The following is an 18,601-nucleotide window of genomic DNA, read 5'->3' as shown; positions in this document are numbered from 1 at the left end:
CATTCCGGACCCCGGTTTCCCACCCCGTTTCTCTCTCAGACTCCCCCCCCCTCTCTTTTGCTGAACCTCTCCATTTCTGACCCATCTCCTCCTCTTCCTCCCCATCTCCCACCCCTTCTCTCCCTCCACCACCCTGTCAAGTCAAGTTCATTGTCAAGTACAACCCGATGAAATCATTCACCAGTCCTCGGTGCAAAACTCAGTGACACAATATGTACAGACACACAATACATCAGGACAAGTATGTCATCTAAACAAATAAATATTGTTGTGTGAATATGAGAGTCTCAGAGGGTCAGTGCGAGTGGTTCCTTTGGTCGTTCAGCGTTCTCATTGCCTGTAGGAAGAAGCTGTTCCCCAGCCTGGTGGCGCTGGCTCTGATCCTCCTGGATCTCATCCCCCGACAGGAGTGTAACGTGATCGATGGAACAGAGGCTCGAGAGGAGCAGAAACACACTTTTATTGGATTACAGCTAATGCCCGGTATCTACAATGATCTTCAGGTAAGTCGGAAGAAAGGCGGGTTTATATTGGGACCGATGGGAACAGTGCCAAGAGGAGAGGTCTGTCGTCTAATCTAATCATAGACAGTTCACTGCAGGGAGCAGCTGGAAGATGCCGTGTGCACGGTGGAAGGGGTCCTCAATGTTTTTGCATACCCTCTTCAGACAGCGATCCCAGTGAATTATATTGATGGGGAGGGGTGGGGGAGGGAGACCCCAGTGACCCTCTCTGCCTCTCTTATGATCTTGTGGATTAACCCCTGATCCACTTCCCTGCAGCGACCGTCCCCGCACTGTAATGCAGCCCGGCCAGGATGCTCTTGATAGAGGCTCCTGTAGAAGGTTGACGTGATGGTGGCCTTGCCCGACTCAGTCTGTTGCGCCTTCCGGACAAGCGAGGAGATGTCAAGCATCCACGATCGGTCATGAGTTCAGTGAACTCCAAGGAACTTGGTGTCTCCCCTCTCTCCAACGCAGAGTTGTCAATGTGTAGTGGAGGGTGGTCGTTCCTGGTCCTCCTGATGAACACGATTGTCTCCTTGTCCATGTTGAGACACAAGTTGTTACACCCGGAGCACGTCACTAGATTCCACCACCCCCCCCCCCCCCCCTTCCCTCCAGTGCAACTCATCGTCGTCACCGATGAGGCAGACGACTGTCATGTCATCTACAAACTCGACGACCCTGTTAGACCTGAATCTGGCAATGGAGTCAAGGGTCAATAGCATGAACAGGAGTGGGCCAGGCACACAGCCCTGGGGCGCACCAGTGCTCAGCGTGACAGGGCTCAATGTTCTGCTGCCGACCCAGACAGACTGTGGTCTTTCCCTTAGGAAGCCCAGGATCTAGTCCCCCATCTCCCGCCCTGTCCCTCTCCCACTAGCAATCGCCCACACTCTCCAGTCACCCTCAATGTCCCGCATAATTAAAGTTGTACCTTTGTCATTGGTGAACGTTGCAGTGAGGAAATATTGATGGTCTATATATGGGGAAGGTTTCGAGGGACATGTATCTGACACAGGTGAATGGGGCTGGTTCATGTAAAACAACCATTCACAATGGGGGCAACAACACATTGAACAGCAAGCCTCTTCCGAACATCTCGCAGCATATGGAATTTTTGTAATGTTGTCCGAGGGGGCGGGGAAGAAACAGCTGCCTCTCTGGGAAGGGGGTCAGAAACTGGAAGAAGAGTCCAATGGGCGGCCAGATCCCTCCCTGTCTCTGTAACAGTCTATGGTCCCCTACACCCCTCCCTGTCTCTGTAAACCCCACTGGTCCACCACATCCCTCCCCGTCTCTGTTACCCACACTGGTCCCTACACCCCTCCCTGTCTCTGTAACACCCTCAGATCTCCTACACCCCTCCCCGTCTCTGTAACCCCCTCTGGACCACTACACGCCTCCCCGTCTCTGTTACCCACACTGGTCCCTACACCCCTCCCTGTCTCTGTAACACCCTCAGATCACCTACACCCCTCCCTGTCTCTGTAACCTCCTGCAGTCCCCAACACCACTCTCTGTCTGTAACCCCCTCTGGTCACCAACATCCCTCCCCGTCTCTGTAACCCCCTCCGGTCCCCTACACCTTTCCTCATCTCTGTAACCCCTCCGGACCCCTACACACCTCCCCGTCTCTGTAACCCCTTCCAGACCCCTACACCCTTCCCCCTCTCTGTAACCCCCTCCGGACCTGTACACCCCTCCCCATCTCTGTAACCCCTTCGTTCCCCTATACCACTCCCCGTCTCTGTAACCCCCTCTGGTCCCCTACACCTCTCCCCGTCTCTGTAACCCCCTCCGGTCCCCAACACCTCTCCCCATCTCTGTTAACTCATTCCGGTCCCCTACAACCCTCCCTGTCTCTGTAATCCCCTCCAGTCACCCCTCTCTATCTCTGTAACCCCCTCCGGTCCCCTACAACTCTTCCAATCTCTGTAACCCCTTCCGGTCCCCGACACCTCTCCCTGTCTCTGTAACACCCTCCATATCCCTACACCCTCCCTGTCTCTGTAACTCCATCTGGTCCCCTACACCCCTCCCTGTCTCTGTAACCCCCTCCGGTTTTCTACACCTCTCCCCATCTCTAGAACCCCCACCGGACCCCTACACCCCTCCCTGTCTCATAACAATCTCTGGTCCCCTACACCTTTCCCCATCTCTGTAACCCCCTCTGGACCCCTAAACACCACCCCGTCTCTGTAGCCCCCTCCAGTCCCCTCACCTCTCCCCGTCTCTGTAACCTCCTCCAGACCCCTACACACCTCCCCGTCTCTGTAACCCCTCCGGACCCCTTCACCCCTCCTTGTCTCTGTAACATCCTCAGATCACCTACACCCCTCCCTGTCTCTGTAATACCCTCAGATCCCCTATACCCCTCCCCGTCTCTGTAACCCCCTCCGGTCCACTACACCTCTCTCTGTCTCTGTAACCCCCTCTGGACCACTACACGCCTCCCCGTCTCTGTAACCCCCTCCGGCTCCCTACACCTCTCCCCATCTCTGTAACCTCCTACACCTCTCCCCGTCTCTGTAACCCACACCAGTCCCCTACACCCCTCCCCGTCTCTGTAACATCCTCAGATCACCTCACCTCTCAGCATCTCTGTAACCCCCTCTGGTCCCCTATACCCCTTTCCATCTCTGAAACCCCCTCTGGTCACCAACATCCCTCCCCATCTCTGTAACTCCCTCCGGTCTCCTACTCCTCTCCTCATCTCTGTAACCCCCTCCATATCCCTACATCCTCACTGTGTCTGTAACCCCATCTGGTCCCCTACACCCCTCCCTGTCTCTGTAACCCCCTCCGGACCCCTACAGCCCTCCCTGACGCGGTAACCCCCTCCGGTCCCCTACACCTCTCCCTGTCTCTGTAACAATCTCCGGTCCCCTACACCCCTCCCCGTCTCTGTAACCTCCTCTGGTCACCTACACCCCTCTCCATATCTGTAACCCCCTCCAGTCCACTACACCTCTCTCAGTCTCTGTAACCTCCTCCAGATCCCTATACCTCTCCCCGTCTCTGTAACCCCCTCTGGACCCCAACATGCCTCCCCATCTCTGTAACCCCCTCCGGTCCCCTCACCTCTCACCGTCTCTGTAACCTCCTCCGGTCCCCAACACCTCTCCCCATCTCTGTAACCCCACCGGACCCCAACACCCCTCCCCGTCTCTGTAACCCACACCGGACCCCTACACCCCTCCCCGTCTCTGTAACCCACACTGGTCCCCTACATGCCTCCCTGTCTCTGTAACACCCTCAGATCCCCTACACCTCTCCCCGTCTCTGTAACCCCCCTCCGGACCCCTACACCTCTCCCTGTCTCTGTAACCCCCTCTGGACCCCTACACCCCTCCCCATCTCTGTAACCTCCTCCGGTTCCCTACACCCCTCCCCGTCTCTATAACCCCCTCCAGTCCCCTACAGCCCCCTCTGTTTCTGTAACCCCCTCCGGTCCCCTACACCCCTCCCAGTCTCTGTAATACCCTCTGGTTCCCTACAACCCTCCCTCTCTCTGTAACCCCCTCCGGTCCCCTAAACCCCTCCCTGTCTCTGTAACACCCTCCGGTCCCCTACAACCTTCCCTGTCTCCATAACCCAATGCGGCCCCTCCCTGACTCTGTAACCCCACCCCCCTCCGGTCCTCTACACTCCTCACTATCCCATCACATACTCCCGGGATCAGACACAGATAGAAGGGGGTCCATAAAAGTTGAGCAGTGGGTCCAAATCCGTAAAAGGTTTGTGTATGGCTGGAATGAACAACAGAGTTGGGCTGAAAGGCCTGTTTCCATGCTGCATGTCCAAAAAGATCATGACATAGTAGAAATAGGCCATTCAGCCCATCAAGTCTGTCCCACCATTTAATCATCAGCTGTTCAATTTTCCCACTCAGCCCCACTGCCTGACCTTCTCCCCATAACCCGTGATGCCCTGGCTAATCAAGAATCTTCCAATGCCTTAAGTACAGTGTGTGTGGCACCCGTCTCCCAGTGATGGTCAGTGTGAGTGTGACCTGCCCCCCAGTGAGGGTCAATGTGTGTGGGACCCGTCCCGCAGTGAGGGTCAGTGTGTGTGGGACCTGTACTGAGCTAATTGGCAGCTCCCATTGTCAGGACTGGGTAGGGGGCTGGATGGTGAATTTTGATGACCTGCTGGTCTTATTTCCCGTGAGATACACTAGATTCAGGCCAAGTCCCAGCGTCGCAGACCCACAGAAACAAACATGGGTGTGTATTCGTGTTGAGACTGAATGAGTCAATGCACTTTCAATATCAATCAGTGAGTTAGCAGACTTGAGTGTCGAGCAGTTGGTTTGCCAAAGCTGCCATTGTTTATAAGACCAAACATACAGGAACAGAAATAGGCCATACAGCCCATTGAGTCGGCCCTGACATTCAATCACGAGCTGATCCATTCTCCCACTCTGCCCAGCCTACACCCCATAACCCTTGATGCTCTGAACCTGTCAATCTCTGTCTTAAATACATCCTATGATCCAGTCTCCACAATTGCCCGTGGCAACAAATTCCACAGATTTACAGCCCTCTGACTGAAAAAATTCCTCATCTCTGTTGTAAGCGGACGCCCTTCAATCCTGAAGTTGTCCCCTCTTGTCCTGGACCCTCCCACTGCTGAACTTTCCCCATTTTGTTTCTCCTGTCTTGTCCCCGTGTCTCAGAGACCTTCAGACACTGGGTCTGGAGACACGTGTGTGAAGTTAGTATTGTTCTGCCGAAACAGAACTGGGGTGGAAACGTTGAGTAGGGACTCTCCCCTTCTCCACTTGTGATCCTTCCACCCCCTCGCCATCCTTGTTTTCCCACAGTGTGTGTGGGACCCATCCCCCAGTGAGGGTCAGTGTGTGTGGGAACCATCCCCCCAGTTAGGGTCAGTGTGTGGGACCCTTCCCCCAGTTAAGGTCAGTGTGTGGGACCCTTCCCCCATTGAGGGTCAGTGTGTGTGGGGCCTGTCCCCCAGTGAGGGTCATTGTGTGGGACCCATTCCCCCAGTGAGGGTCAGTGTGTGTGGGGCCTGTCTCCCAGTGAGGGTCGGTGTGTGGGACCCATCCCCCAGTGAGGATCAGTGTGTGGGACCCATCCCCCCAGTGAGGGTCAGTGTGTGGGATCCAACATTCCACATTGACTGCCATCTGGATTCCCCTCTCTCCCTTGGTCACCTTCCTCAGAATGGCCTTTTCTGCCTCCCCTCGCTCCGACCTACCCTTTCCACCTAATGTGCCCCCTCATCTCCGCATCAACACTACTTAAACAAATTACTGGATTCACAGATCCCTCCAGCACAGAAACAAGCCCCTTCGGCCCTTCTAGTCTGTGCCAAACCATTTTTTTTTTGCTTCGTCCCACTGACCTGCTCCCAGTCCGTATCCATCTGTACCCCTCCCCATCCACGGACCTATCCAAATTCTTCATAAATGTTAAAATTGAGCCCACATTCAGCTCGTTTTACACCCCCACCCCTCTCTGTCTGAAGAAGTTACCCCTAAACTTTTACCCTTTCACCTTGAACCTCTGTCCTCTGGTTTGTATCTCACCCACCCTCCGTGGGAAAAGCCGACCTATATTTACTCTGTCTCTCCCTTCAGAACAAAGCAGAATTTCAGATGCTTCTAAATATGTACTAAAACTCCCCAGGGGTTGTGTTCTGTAACTCAAAGAATCAAAAAACATTTTAAATGTAGATGTTCAGCGCAGTAACAGGCCCTTCTGCCCCACGAGCCCACGCCACCCAATTACACCCCATTAACCTACAACCCCCGGGTACGTTTCAAAGGGTGGGAGAAAACCGAAGCTCCCAGGGAAAATGCCTCGCAGACTTGGGGCAAATGTGCAAACTCCTCACAGATAGCGCAGGATTCGAACCCTGGTCCCGGTCTCTGGCGCTGTAATGGCGTTGCGCCAACTGTTATGTTAACCGTGGCGGCCCCAGTCTCATGGTTTCACACTTCAAAAAAAAAAGGCAGGTCCTGTAGTTAAAGTAAATTGCGGTTTTGTGATTGACATTTGCAGATATATATACGTCGAGAGAGGAGAGGGAGCAAGTGTGTGAGAGAGGGAGAACGTGCGAGAGAAGGGGATGAGGAGAGTGAGTGTGTGAAAGAGAGTGAGCATGCGAGAGAGAGGGAGGAGAGTGAGTGTGCAAGAGAGAGGGGGAAGGGAGCGTGCAAGAGAGAGGGGGAGAGGGAGAGTGTGTGTGTGAGAGAGAGTGAGCGTGGGAGAGAGGGAGAGGAGAGTGAGTGTGTGAGAGAGGGAGAGTGTGAGCAAGCGTGTGAAAGAGAGGGAGAGAGAGAGGGGGAGAGAGAGGGAGTGTTTGAGAGGGGGAGAGAGAGGTAGTTTTTGAGAGAGGAGGGAGAGAGCAGAACAATCTCGCTGAAGAAGGAGTGATGCAGAGAGCGTGAATTTCCTCCAAAATTCTCAGGAGTTTCCAGTCCGTGAGTATGAAATCATTTTCTTACAAACCAAGTGATTAAAAAGTTGCAAGAGCCAAAGTTCATTGTTTAGAACATCCCAGCACAGCCCAGGTCCTTCGGCCCACAATGTTGTGCTGACCCATATAAACCTACTCCCCAATCTCCCCCTCATCTCCCTCACACCCACAACCCTTTATTTCCCTTCCATCCGTGTTCCTGTCCGAGTCTTTTAAATGTTCCTATTGTACCAGCCTCCACCCCCACCCCTGGCCACGCATTGCAGGCTCCCACCACTCTCTGTGTCTCCCCTAAACTCCCCTCCCTTCACCCTATACACACATCCCCTGGTGTTTGCTGATCCTGCCCTAGGAAACAGGCGTCGGTCGTCCACCCTGTCTAAACCTCACAGAATCTTGTCGACCTCCATTAAATTCCCTCTCGTCTGTCTTCACTCCAGATAGAAAAGTCCCAGCTTTTGCCTCACGAGACATATTCTCCGATCCAGGCGATACCCTGGTCAATACCCTCTCCCCCTCTCCGCAGCCTCCAACATCCTTCCTGTAATGAGGTTCTGGAGTCTGTACTGGGTTGTAGCTACAAGGTGAGAGAGTGACGTCTCAGGTAGAAAGGGGTTTGGGTGGGGGAGATGTGCGTAGAATCTGTTCAGGCACAGGGAAATGGGGACGATGGCGACGGCAGAGAGAAGTTGTTCCATTCAAAGTGTCCCAGCCGTGGTTGGAAGAGCAGCGTGGGGAGGCCCCGCGGCCGTTATCGGATCCGGATTCATTGCTGGCAGGTGGGATGTGAGAAAAGAGTTTAGACAGGTCTCTCTCACACACCGGGCTCACACTGTGAATGTTGAAGTAATTTCGAGGAGGCTCTCTCCCACCCCTCTCTCCCCTCCCTTCTCTCTCCCTCCCTCCCTCACCCTCTCACCCCTCTCCCTCATCCACCCCTCACCCCCTCGTTTCTCTCCCTCCCTCCCCTTTTCTCTCCCCCTCCCACGCTCTTTCCCTCCCCTCCCTTCTCTCTTCCCCTCTCCCTCAGCCCCTCTCCTTCCCTGTCCCTCCCTCTCTCTCCCTCCCTTCTCCCCCCTCCCTCAGCTCCTCTCCTTCCCTGTCCCTCCCTCTCTCGCTCACACTCTCAACCTTCCATCTCCCACCCTCTCTCCCCTCTATCTCCCACCCCTCTCAACCCCCATCTCTCCCTCCTTCCCCTCTCCCTCCCTGTCCCTGCCTTCCCTGCTTCTCCCCTCTCTCCTTTTCCTCCCCCTCTCTCCCTCCCTACTCTCTCCCTTCCTCTCCCACCCGGGAGAGCCTGATCTGGGGTTCAGGGGGTTTATATATAGAATAACAGACCCCTGGGAGGGGGTCACAGGCTGGGGTCTGATCCAGGGGTTTGGGGTTTTTATATATAGAATAACAGATCCCCGGGAGTGGGTTACAGGCTGGGGTCTGATCCAGGTGTTCAGGGGGGTTTGTATATAGAATAACTGATTCCCGGGAGGGGGATGGTGGTGAGAACACAGTACACTTGTTTTCGAGAGTGCCTGTGTGACATGCGGAGGTGTGAGGCCCGTGGTTACATGAATCTTCAGCACAGCCCTCGGTTTCCCGCCCAGCCTCAGCGTTAACAATCGAGGGCCCTGACCCTGCTCTGCCCCTCGCCCACCCTCCTCCTCCACGCTGTGACCGGCGCACTGGGCTGCCACCCCAGTACCCGCAGGTCTCCGGCAGAATCCCCCGAATCTAAACGAGTGGGCGTGAGCAACAGAACACGGACATCAACAGCACAGGCCCTTCAGCCCATAGTGTTGTGCTGGCCCAGTCACGACTACTTAATGAGATCATTTGGAAGGCCAGCACCTGTTGGGTGTAGGTAACACCAGAGGACGTGTGTATAAGGTGAGGGGAGGGATGTTTAGGGGAGACGTCAGGCATAAGTTTTTGTACACAGAGAGTTGTGGGGGCCTGGAATGTGTTACCAGGGGTGGTGGTGGAGGCTGGAACATTGGGTGCATTTAAAAGACTCCTAGACAGGGACGGGGATGGAATAAAAACAGAAGGAGAGTTTAGTATATTTTTTAAGCAAGATGGGTTGGCACACCATCAAGGGCTGAAGGGCCTGTACTGTGTTGGAATGTTCTAATATAGGGGCCCATCAAGTCTGCCCCCACCATTCTAATCACAAGCTGGTCCATCTTCCCTCTCAGGCCCACTCTCCGTAACCCTGGACCCATCACAAACCTGTCTGTGAGGAGTTTGCATGTTCTCCCCGTGCCTGTGTGGGTTTTCCCTGGGGAGCTCTGTTTTCCTCGAAACGTCATGAGGGTTTGTAGGTTAATTAGATACAAGGGCTTGTAGGTCTACATTTAAAATTAATTAAAAATAAAACTTTCTTCTCAGACATGATTTTATACCCCAGTGATGGGGGGGTTTATATCCTGTTATAATCTCTGCCTCTTTCTCCCTCCTTCCATCCCCCTCCTTCCTCCCTCCACCTCCTGCAATTCTCCCACGCCTCTCCCTCCCTCACTCTCCCCTTCCCTCTCCTCTCTGCCCCTTCCCTCCCTCCACCATGTCTCTCCCATCCCTTCCCCCTCACCTCCCCCTCCTCCCTGTAATCCCTCCCCCTCCCTCCCCTTGGTGCCCACCCCCAGGCTCCAGCCGGGACCCGTGCCCCCGCTCCTTGCCGCCCCATGCCCCCCATCCGCCTGCCCGACCCCCTGGACGTGGCCGATCCAGGTCTCCAGCCCCGGCGCTCTGTCATCACCACAGTCGGCCGGTGCGGGGCGCTGCGGCCAGAGGAACCCACTGCCAGATTGGCTACAGGAGCACTGCCAGTGTCAAATCACAGGTGAGGGGTCTGTGTCATCAATGGGCGGGATGTATGAGACCAGGGATGGGATGATTGATGAATGATGTCACAGGGGGCTAGAGGATCCCCTACATCCCTCCAGTCTCTGTAAACCCCTCCAGTCCCCTACACCCCTCCCTGTCACTGTAACCTCCTCCTGTCCCCTCACCCCTCCCTGTCTCTGTAACCCCCCTCTGGACCCCTACACCCCTCCCTGTATCTGTAACCTCGTCCAGTCCCTACACCCCACCCTGTATTTTTAACCTCCGGTCCCCTACACCCCTCTCTGTCCCTGTAAACCCCTATGGTCCCCTACATCCCTCCCTGTACCTGTAACACCCTCTGGTCTCCTACACCCCTCCCTGTCTCTGTAACCCCCCCCCCACATGATTTTTGGGTACAAATGCTGTTTATTGAACTCTCTCCCATGGACCCTGTGTCTCCGCAGGTCGTTAGATCTGGTTCCACCCTACTCCTGCAGTCTGTGTGGGAAGGGCTGTGTGGAGAGCAGTCACCTACAAATGCATCTGTTGGCACAAGCAGGTACTGGGCAGGGCCGTTGGGGAGAGGTTTCTAGGTTAGTGACCAAGTTTGAGGTGGTCAAAGGCGTGAGGCAGGGACTATTCCTGGTCAGCCCGGGTCTGTGTGAGTCCATCGCTGTCGTGTCTTTGCCTTCCCACAATCTCCCACCTTCTCCATCTGCCCTCCTCCTTCTGGCTGTCCCCCTGCTCTTCTCTCCATCGCCCCCCTCCCACTGACTCCCCCTCACCCTCTCTCCCTGTGCCCCTCCGCAATGCTCTTCCCCCCAGCACACCCTCTCCCTCTGACGCCCTCCTTCCCCCTCCCCTACCCCCTCCAAACTGCTTCCTCTGACATCGCACTCTCTTTCCCTCCCCCTCCGTCTCTCTCTGAGCCCCCCCCCTCCCCTCGGTCTCCCTCCCCTTCTCTCTTTACTCTCTCAGAATCTTTTCGACTTCTATCAAGTCTCAGGTTATCACAATACAATCTTTCTGATGTGATCTACATCATTTGATTTCTGTTCCTGTGTGTACCAACACCTCAAACTATTGGTCTGGTGTGTGTATATACCATAGATTAAATGTCTGACAGGGGCCTGAACAGTTATTATGTGCTGAAGGTTTCTGATCACACACACAATTGAATAGCCACCAAAACCCTGATTTCTCTCCTCCAATCTAACACCTCAGTTTCGAGACTTCCCCTTCGTAACTTACTGTGTGTGATGGGACGGTGTGGAGGGAGCTTCACTCTGTGTCTGACCCCGGGAGTGTGTGATGGGACGGTGCGGAGGGGGCTTCCCTCTGTGTCTGACCCCGGGAGTGTGTGATGGGACGGTGCGGAGGGAGCTTCCCTCTGTGTCTGACCCTGGGAGTGTGAGATGGGACGGTGCAGAGGGAGCTTCACTGTGTCTGACCCCAGGAATGTGTGATGGGATGGTGCGGAGGGACCTTCACTCTGTGTCTGACCCCGGGAGTGTGTGATGGGAAAGTATGGAGGGAGCTTTACTCTGTGTCTGATAATGTTCATTCCTTCCTGTAGGTAGTGACCCCCTGTGCCTCCTGCGATACAAGGGGTTTGAGTCACGCGCCGTCACACGAGAAAACTGGGGCACTCACACTGACACCTGGAACCCCCCCTGCAGAGAATATAATCTCTCTGTCTCCTCGTCAATTTGCAAATGTCATTCTAAGTCACGCGCTGGTAAGATACACTCCCTTTTCAAAATACACTGCGATTCTCATGCATTCGTTAAAATCTCCAGAATGTTCTCCTGTTTCTGTTAACCACCTCTCCCCCGAATCTATTTCTCTCCCTGTCCATCTGTCTCCTTCCCTCTCCATTCAGAGTTGCCCCCTCCCCCCATCACTTCTCAGCTTCTACCCTCCCACCCAGATCCACCTGTGACCTCTTACCTGTTGGTCTCTCCTCACCATGCCCCTCCCTCCCTCCCTCCTCCCCGCCCCTTCCTCCCTCCTCTCCTGCCTCTTCCTCTCTCCTCCCCTGCCCCTTCCTCCCTCCTCGCCTACCCCTTGCCACTTCCTCTCCTCCTCCCCGCCCCTTCCTCCCTACTCCCCTGCTCCCTCTTCCCCTGCCCTTTCCTCCTCACCTGCCCCTTCCTCTCCTCCGCCCCTGCCCCTTCCTCTCCTCCTCCCCTGCCCCTTCCTCCCTTGTCCCTGCCCCTTCCTCCCTTGTCCCTGCCCCTTCCTCCCTCATCCTCCTGGCCCTTCCTCCCTCATCCTCCTGGCCCTTCCTCCCTCATCCTCCTGGCCCTTCCTCCCTCATCCCCCTGGCCCTTCCTCCCTCCTCCCCTGCCCCTTCCTCCTCACCTGCCCCTTCCTCTCCTCCTCCCCTGCCCCTTCCTCACTCCTCCCCTGCCCCTTCCTCCCTCCTCTCCCCTGCCCCTTTCTCCCTCCTCTCCTCTGCCCCTTCCTCCCTCCTCTCCCCTGCCCCTTCCTCCCTCCTCTCCTCCCCCTCCCCTCCCTCCCATCTGAGCTTCCAACCCCTACCATTCGTCCAAGCTGCAGTTCCTCGGCTGCCTACCCGTCTAAGCTCCAGCTTAGTTGACCATCTAAATTGTACCAAAAATTGGTCCACAAGATTCGACCTTTACACGCAGTTTTAAAATCTCAAATGTGAAAAAATATCATTATTACATTTATTTTCAAATTGTGCATGTAAGAGTGAAAAGGTGTTTATAATATTGTTTCTTACTTAGGAAACCTCTGTTGTTTATCGTAAGTCGTTTAAACGTGTTGATGTCTTCCCCTCTTCTAGGACGAGCTGTGCCACAGTGTGACTGCTGCCCACACCGGTTCCCCATGACCTGCTGCCCTGTGCAGGCTCCACAGACCCACAGACCTTTCCGATGCAACTTCTGCCCCAAGGGGTTTAGCCTCAAACATCAGCTCCGGACCCACCACAGGATCCACACAGGTGAGAGTAGCCCAGCTAGTGGGGACCGCGAGAGTGGCGGGTTACCTGAATGTGTGATGGGATGATGCGGAGGTAGCTTCACTCTCTGCCTGACCCTGAGAGTGTGACGGGATGGTGCGGAGGGAGCTTCACTACGTCCCTGACCTCGGGAGTGTGTGACGGGACGGTGCGGAGGGAGCTTCACTGTGTCTCACCCCAGGAGTGTGTGATGGGACAGTGCGGAAGGAGCTTCACTCTGTGTCTGACCCCAGGAGTGTGTGACGGGATGATGAGGAAGGAACTTCACTCTGAGTCTGACCCCGGGAGTGTGAGATGGGACGGTGTGGAGGTTGCTTCTCTCTGTGTCTGACCCCGGGAGTGTGTGATGGGACAGTGAAGAGGGAGATTCCCTTTGGGTCTGACCCCGGGAGTGTGTGATGGGACGGTGCGGAGGTACATTCCCTCTGTGCCTGACCCCAGGAGTGTGCGGAGGGAGCTTCACTCTGTGTCTGACCCCGGGAGTGTGTGATGGGACAGTGTGGAGGGAGATTCCCTCTGTGCCTGACCCCAGGAGTGTGTGATGGGACGGTGCGGAGGGAGCTTCACTGTGTCTGACCCCAGGAGTGTGTGATGGGACGGTGCAGAGGGAGATTCCTTCTGTGCCTGACCCTGGGAGGGCGCAGAGGGAGCTTTACTCTGTGTCTGACCCTGGGAGTGTGTTATGGGACGGTGCAGAGGGAGCTTCACTGTGTCTGACCCCAGGAGTGTGTGATGGGACGGTGTGGAGGGAGTTTCACTCTGTGTCTGACCCCGGGAGTGTGTGATGGGACGGTGTGGAGGGAGTTTCACTCTGTGTCTGACCCCGGGAGTGTGTGACGGGACAGTGCAGAGGGAGATTCCCTCTGTGCCTGATCCAGGAGGGTGTGGAGGGAGCTTTATTCTGTGTCTGACCCCGGGAATGTGTGATAGGACGGTGAGGAAGGAGCATCACTCTGTGCCTGACCCCGGGAGTGTGTGACGGGACGTGTGTCCGACGGGACGGTGTGGAGGGAGATTCCCTCTGTGCCTGACCCCAGGAGTGTGTGACGGGACGGTGCGGAGGGAGCTTCACTGTGTCTGACCCCAGGAGTGTGTGATGGGACGGTGCGGATGGAGCTTCACTCTATGTCTGACCGAAGAGGAGTCACGTGATGGAGTAGTGGCCGGTCAGGGAATTCCAGCCCTCTCCGGAAAAGTTGAAAAAAAAACTCACAAAACACAAAGGTACAAGAATAAAAATTAAAACAAAGTAAAAGTAAAGGTGAGAAGAAAATGGCAGCGAAGAGAGAAAAGTCGAAAGCAATGGGAAGAAGAGAAGAAGAACGAATGTCGGAAGAAGAAGGTGAAGGCCTTACCTGTCCGAGGAGGCCTGCCGCGGAGAGAGAAGCCCCCTCCCTAAGGTTGGTGGAAGTCCCGAGCTCGGGACTACAAAAATGGCTTGTGTAGCCGAGTAAAAGTGCGCAACCGCGCATGGAAAAAAACACACCGACGGGAGGGGGAACAGCTGAGGAGTCGATCTCCACAGCTGAGAGTGACAGCTGCAACACAGCAACAGGAAGAAAACACAGAAAACAATGAGTACAAGAAAGAAGAGAGTAAAAAGAAAACAAGGAAACAACAGATGGCCAACCCAGAGGAAGAAGAACATAGAGAAATGGAAGAAGAAGGGAAAGGCAGGACAATGGATATATATTTTTTTAAAGAATATATGGAATCAGTGAAAGAATGGCAATTACAAGAATTTAATGAGATAAAAAGAAGAATTAAGAGTGCAGAAGAAAAAATGAATAAAATAGAAATGGTCATATCAGAGATAGGAAAAAGAGTGGATAATGTGGAAGAACGAGAAATAATTGTAGAAATGGAAGTAGAGGACTTAAAAGAGAAATTAGAAGAATCTAATAAAAAAGTTAAAGAGGCACATGAGCTGTTAGCTCAGAAGATAGATATAATGGAAAACTATAATAGAAGAAATAATATAAAGATAGTGGGCCTTAAGGAAGATGAAGAAGGCAAGAATATGAGAGAATTTATAAAAGATTGGATCCCCAGGGTCCTAGGAAGACCAGAATTACAGGAAGAAATGGAAATAGAGAGGGCACATAGAACACTAGCCCCGAAACCACAACCGCAGCAAAAACCAAGATCCATTTTAGTAAAATTCTTAAGATATACAACAAAAGAAAATATATTGGAGAAAGAAATGAAGAAAATAAGAGAAGACAAAAAGCCACTGGAATTCAAAGGTCAAAAAATTTTTTTCTATCCAGACATAAGTTTTGAACTCCTGAAGAAGAGGAAGTTCAATACAGCAAAAACGATCCTATGGAAAAAAGGATATAATTTTATGTTAAAGTACCCAGCGGTACTTAAAATAGTTATTCCAGGGCAACAAAACAGACTATTCTCGGATCCGAAGGAAGCACGAATATTTGCAGAACAACTACAAAACAAGCAGAGAGATGAAGACATGTAATGAGTAAAAATGACCACGAACTATATGTATGTGTGTAAAGGGGTATATGTGTGTATATATATATATATATATATATATATATAGTGTGCATACATGAATGTATCCGTATTTAGAGGAAAATATATAGAGTATAGATAAGAATTAATAAGGGAATGAAAGGGAATAGAGGAAATAAGGAGGGAATTAAAAGAGTGACCTTTGTTATATATGAAAATTGAAAAGTTTTCGGGGGGGGCTGGTTGGGGAGGAGTTACGGTCACTGCAAAATCAGTTGACGCTTGCGAGTGAATTCGCAAATCCAAATGGAGAGGGGAGATGTGGTTGCCCGACAAGGGATAAATGGCAACTCAGGAGGGGGAGGGGAGAATAGGGTTAAAGAAGTTTTAGATAGGAGAATAAGGAAATTGTTTGATGTTTTAGAAATGTTGTCTTATAAAGTGTTCAAAACAAGAAAGCAGAAATGGATAAGAAGGAAAGGTGATGATGAGGAAATGGAAAGGGAAGATAAAAAAATTATGAAATGGCTACGTTGAACCATATGACTTTAAATATTAATGGAATACATAACCAAATCAAAAGGAAGAAACTGCTAAATTTACTGAAAAAAGAAAAAATTGATATAGCATTCGTGCAAGAAACACATTTAACTGAAATGGAGCATAAGAAATTAAAGAGAGATTGGGTAGGACATGTAACAGCAGCGTCATATAATTCAAAAGCTAGAGGAGTAGCTATATTAATCTGTAAAAATGTACCAATTAAAATAGAAGAGGAAATAATAGATCCAGCAGGGAGATATGTAATGATAAAATGTCAGATATATTCGGAGTTTTGGAATCTACTCAATGTATATTCACCTAACGAAGAAGATCAAAGGTTTATGTAAGATATTTTTTTGAAGATAGCAGACACGCAAGGGAACATATTAATAGGAGGGGATTTCAACCTTAATTTGGATTCAAATATGGATAAAACTGGGAAAAAAATTAACAGAAAGAACAAAGTAACCAAATTTATAATTAAATCGATGCAAGAAATGCAACTTTTGGATATATGGAGGAAACAACACCCAAAGGTAAAGGAATATTCATATTATTCGGGTAGACATAAAACATACACAAGAATAGACCTATTTCTGTTATCAGCTCGTATGCAAGATAGAGTAAGAAAAACAGAATATAAAGCTAGAATATTATCAGACCATTCACCCTTGATATTGACAATAGAGTTAGAGGACATCCCTCCAAGAATGTATAAATGGAGATTAAACTCCATGCTACTTAAAAGGCAGGATTTTAGAGAATTCATTAAAAGACAAATTAAAATGTACTTTGAAATAAATACGGAATCAGTGAAAGATAAGTTTATATTATGGGACGCAATGAAAGCGTTCATCAGAGGGCAAATAATAAGTTATGTAACCAAGATGAAGAAGGACTACAATCAGGAAACAGAGCAGTTGGAAAGGGAAATAGTAAATATAGAAAAAGAATTAGCAATGAAGGAAGACACAACTAAAAGAAGAGAATTGGCAGATAAAAAAATAAAATATGAAAAACTACAAACATATAAGGTGGAGAAGAACATAATGAAGACAAAACAGAAATATTATGAACTAGGGGAAAAAATGCACAAAATTCTAGCATGGCAGCTTAAGACAGAACAAGCTAAGGAAATGGTATTGGCATCAAGGAAAAAAGACAAACAAATCACATATAATCCAACGGATATTAATGAAAACTTTAGAGAATTCTATGAACAATTATACCAAACTGAAAACGAAGGGAAAGAAGGCAAAATAGATGAATTTTTAACTAAAATTGAATGACCAAAATTACAAATAGAGGAACAAAATAAATTAACAGAACCATTTGAAATAGTAGAAATACAAGAGATAATAAAAAAAACTACCAAATAATAAAACACCAGGAGAGGATGGATTCCCAATAGAATTCTATAAAACATTTAAAGATTTATTAATTCCTCCCCTCCTGGAAGTAATCAACCAGATTGACAAAACACAAAGCTTACCAGATTCATGTAAAACAGCAATAATTACAGTAATACCTAAGACAGGGAAAGATCCACTCGCACCAGCGTCATATAGACCAATATCATTACTTAACACAGATTATAAGATAATAGCTAAACTATTAGCAAACAGATTAGCAGATTATGTACCTAAAATGGTAAATCTAGACCAAACTGGATTTATTAAAAAAAGACGGACAACTCTGTGTCTGACCCCGGGAGTGTGTGACGGGACAGTGCGGAGGGAGATTCCCTCTGTGCCTGACCCCGGGAGGGTGAGGAGGGAGTTTCATTCTGTGTCTGACCCTGGGAGTGTCTGATCTGGATGAATCTCTCTCCTATTTCAGGTGAGAAGCCCTTCGAGTGTCTCCTCTGCCGGCAGCGTTCCCGTGACTACTCCGCGATGGCCAAGCACCTCCGGACACATGGAGGTGCACTCCCTTACCGCTGCACCATCTGCCAACACTTCTCCCCCAGCCTCTCCAACATGCAGAAGCACATCGAGGCCCACGATCCGGAGGAGGTGCCAGCGAACTGGAGGCTTGCAGACACGTACCTCTATGCTTGCCACCCCTGACGTGTAGAGGGCATGGTGGGGTATCAGGAGCTGGGGTGGGTTGGGTGCTGGGGGAGGCTGGGATTCACTCCAATGGACCCCTTTTGCTGTATTCTCCACAAGCGTCTCTGTACGGTGGGATCATATCTACACGGTGCAGGAGGGGGTCCTGAATGGTTCAACCATCCAGGAATGGGAAAGCTTAACCAAGAGGGACTTGCAAACATTTGGGATAGAATGGAGTCACCGGGCCAAAAGGCCAGTCACAGAATGTGGTGAATGCATCTGGTTCGTTGAAAGGGAGTTTTCCGAACAGAAACCTTCCACCCCTCTCCCCCTCCTTAGCTCCACCTCATCCCTAAAATACTGGCAATTTCAGGGAATCGCGGGCAGATCCAGTTGCCCGGCTGTTGGACGGTCGTCATTGAGCTCGGTAAAGGGGGGCAGAAAAGATTCACTGGGATGTTCCCAGGACTGGAGGGGTGCTTGGGTTATTGAGAGATGCTGAGGCTTTTCTCCCTGGAATGTTGGAGGCTGTGGGGGGGGGGTGGGGGGAGGGAGAGATTTAATGGGGGCAACATTTCCACACCAGAGGGGGAGGGGGTGGGTCTGTGGGATGAGGGGGTGGGAGCAGTTAGTCCATTTGGATGGGTCCATGGGTGGAGGTTTTAGAGGAGGGGGAAGTTTGAGAGGGAGGGGGAAGGTTGAGAGGCAGAGGGTCGGTTTGAAGAGAAATGGGGTGGGTTCAGGCAAACAGGAATGGCTTCCACTGTCAG

At 51.5% G+C, this 18,601-nt stretch overlaps 1 protein-coding gene across 2 annotated transcripts; it reads left to right on the top strand.

The window, feature by feature from the left end:
- Positions 1-242: 242 nt before the first annotated feature.
- On the top strand, positions 243-18,363 carry LOC138750992 (zinc finger and BTB domain-containing protein 16-like). 2 transcript variants are annotated; one of them, XM_069913085.1, is made up of 6 exons: positions 243-503; positions 9,593-9,789; positions 10,238-10,332; positions 11,350-11,511; positions 12,586-12,744; positions 17,617-18,363. In XM_069913085.1, exons 1-6 carry the CDS (start codon positions 279-281, stop codon positions 17,844-17,846), a joined length of 1,068 nt encoding a protein of 355 aa, XP_069769186.1. In that variant the 5' UTR covers positions 243-278; the 3' UTR covers positions 17,847-18,363. The 2 variants fall into 2 exon arrangements, with proteins under 2 accessions (XP_069769186.1, XP_069769187.1); XM_069913086.1 differs by lacking the exon at positions 243-503 and adding an exon at positions 6,747-6,954.
- The last annotated feature ends 238 nt before the right edge of the window (positions 18,364-18,601 follow it).

Source organism: Narcine bancroftii, unplaced genomic scaffold (genome assembly GCF_036971445.1).
Source record: "Narcine bancroftii isolate sNarBan1 unplaced genomic scaffold, sNarBan1.hap1 Scaffold_559, whole genome shotgun sequence".
Classification (NCBI taxonomy): domain Eukaryota; kingdom Metazoa; phylum Chordata; class Chondrichthyes; order Torpediniformes; family Narcinidae; genus Narcine; species Narcine bancroftii.
The sequence above is the reverse complement of the archived record's forward strand: the minus strand, read 5'-3'. Positions and strand labels throughout refer to the sequence as shown.

Coding starts and splice junctions, on each gene's coding strand:
- LOC138750992 (XM_069913085.1), top strand. CDS start 279: ATGAGAGTCTCAGAGGGTCAGTGCGAGTGGTTCCTTTGGTCGTTCAGC. Junction 9,790..10,237: donor CTGCCAGTGTCAAATCACAG/GTGAGGGGTCTG, acceptor GTGTCTCCGCAG/GTCGTTAGATCTGGTTCCAC. Junction 10,333..11,349: donor GCATCTGTTGGCACAAGCAG/GTACTGGGCAGG, acceptor TCCTTCCTGTAG/GTAGTGACCCCCTGTGCCTC.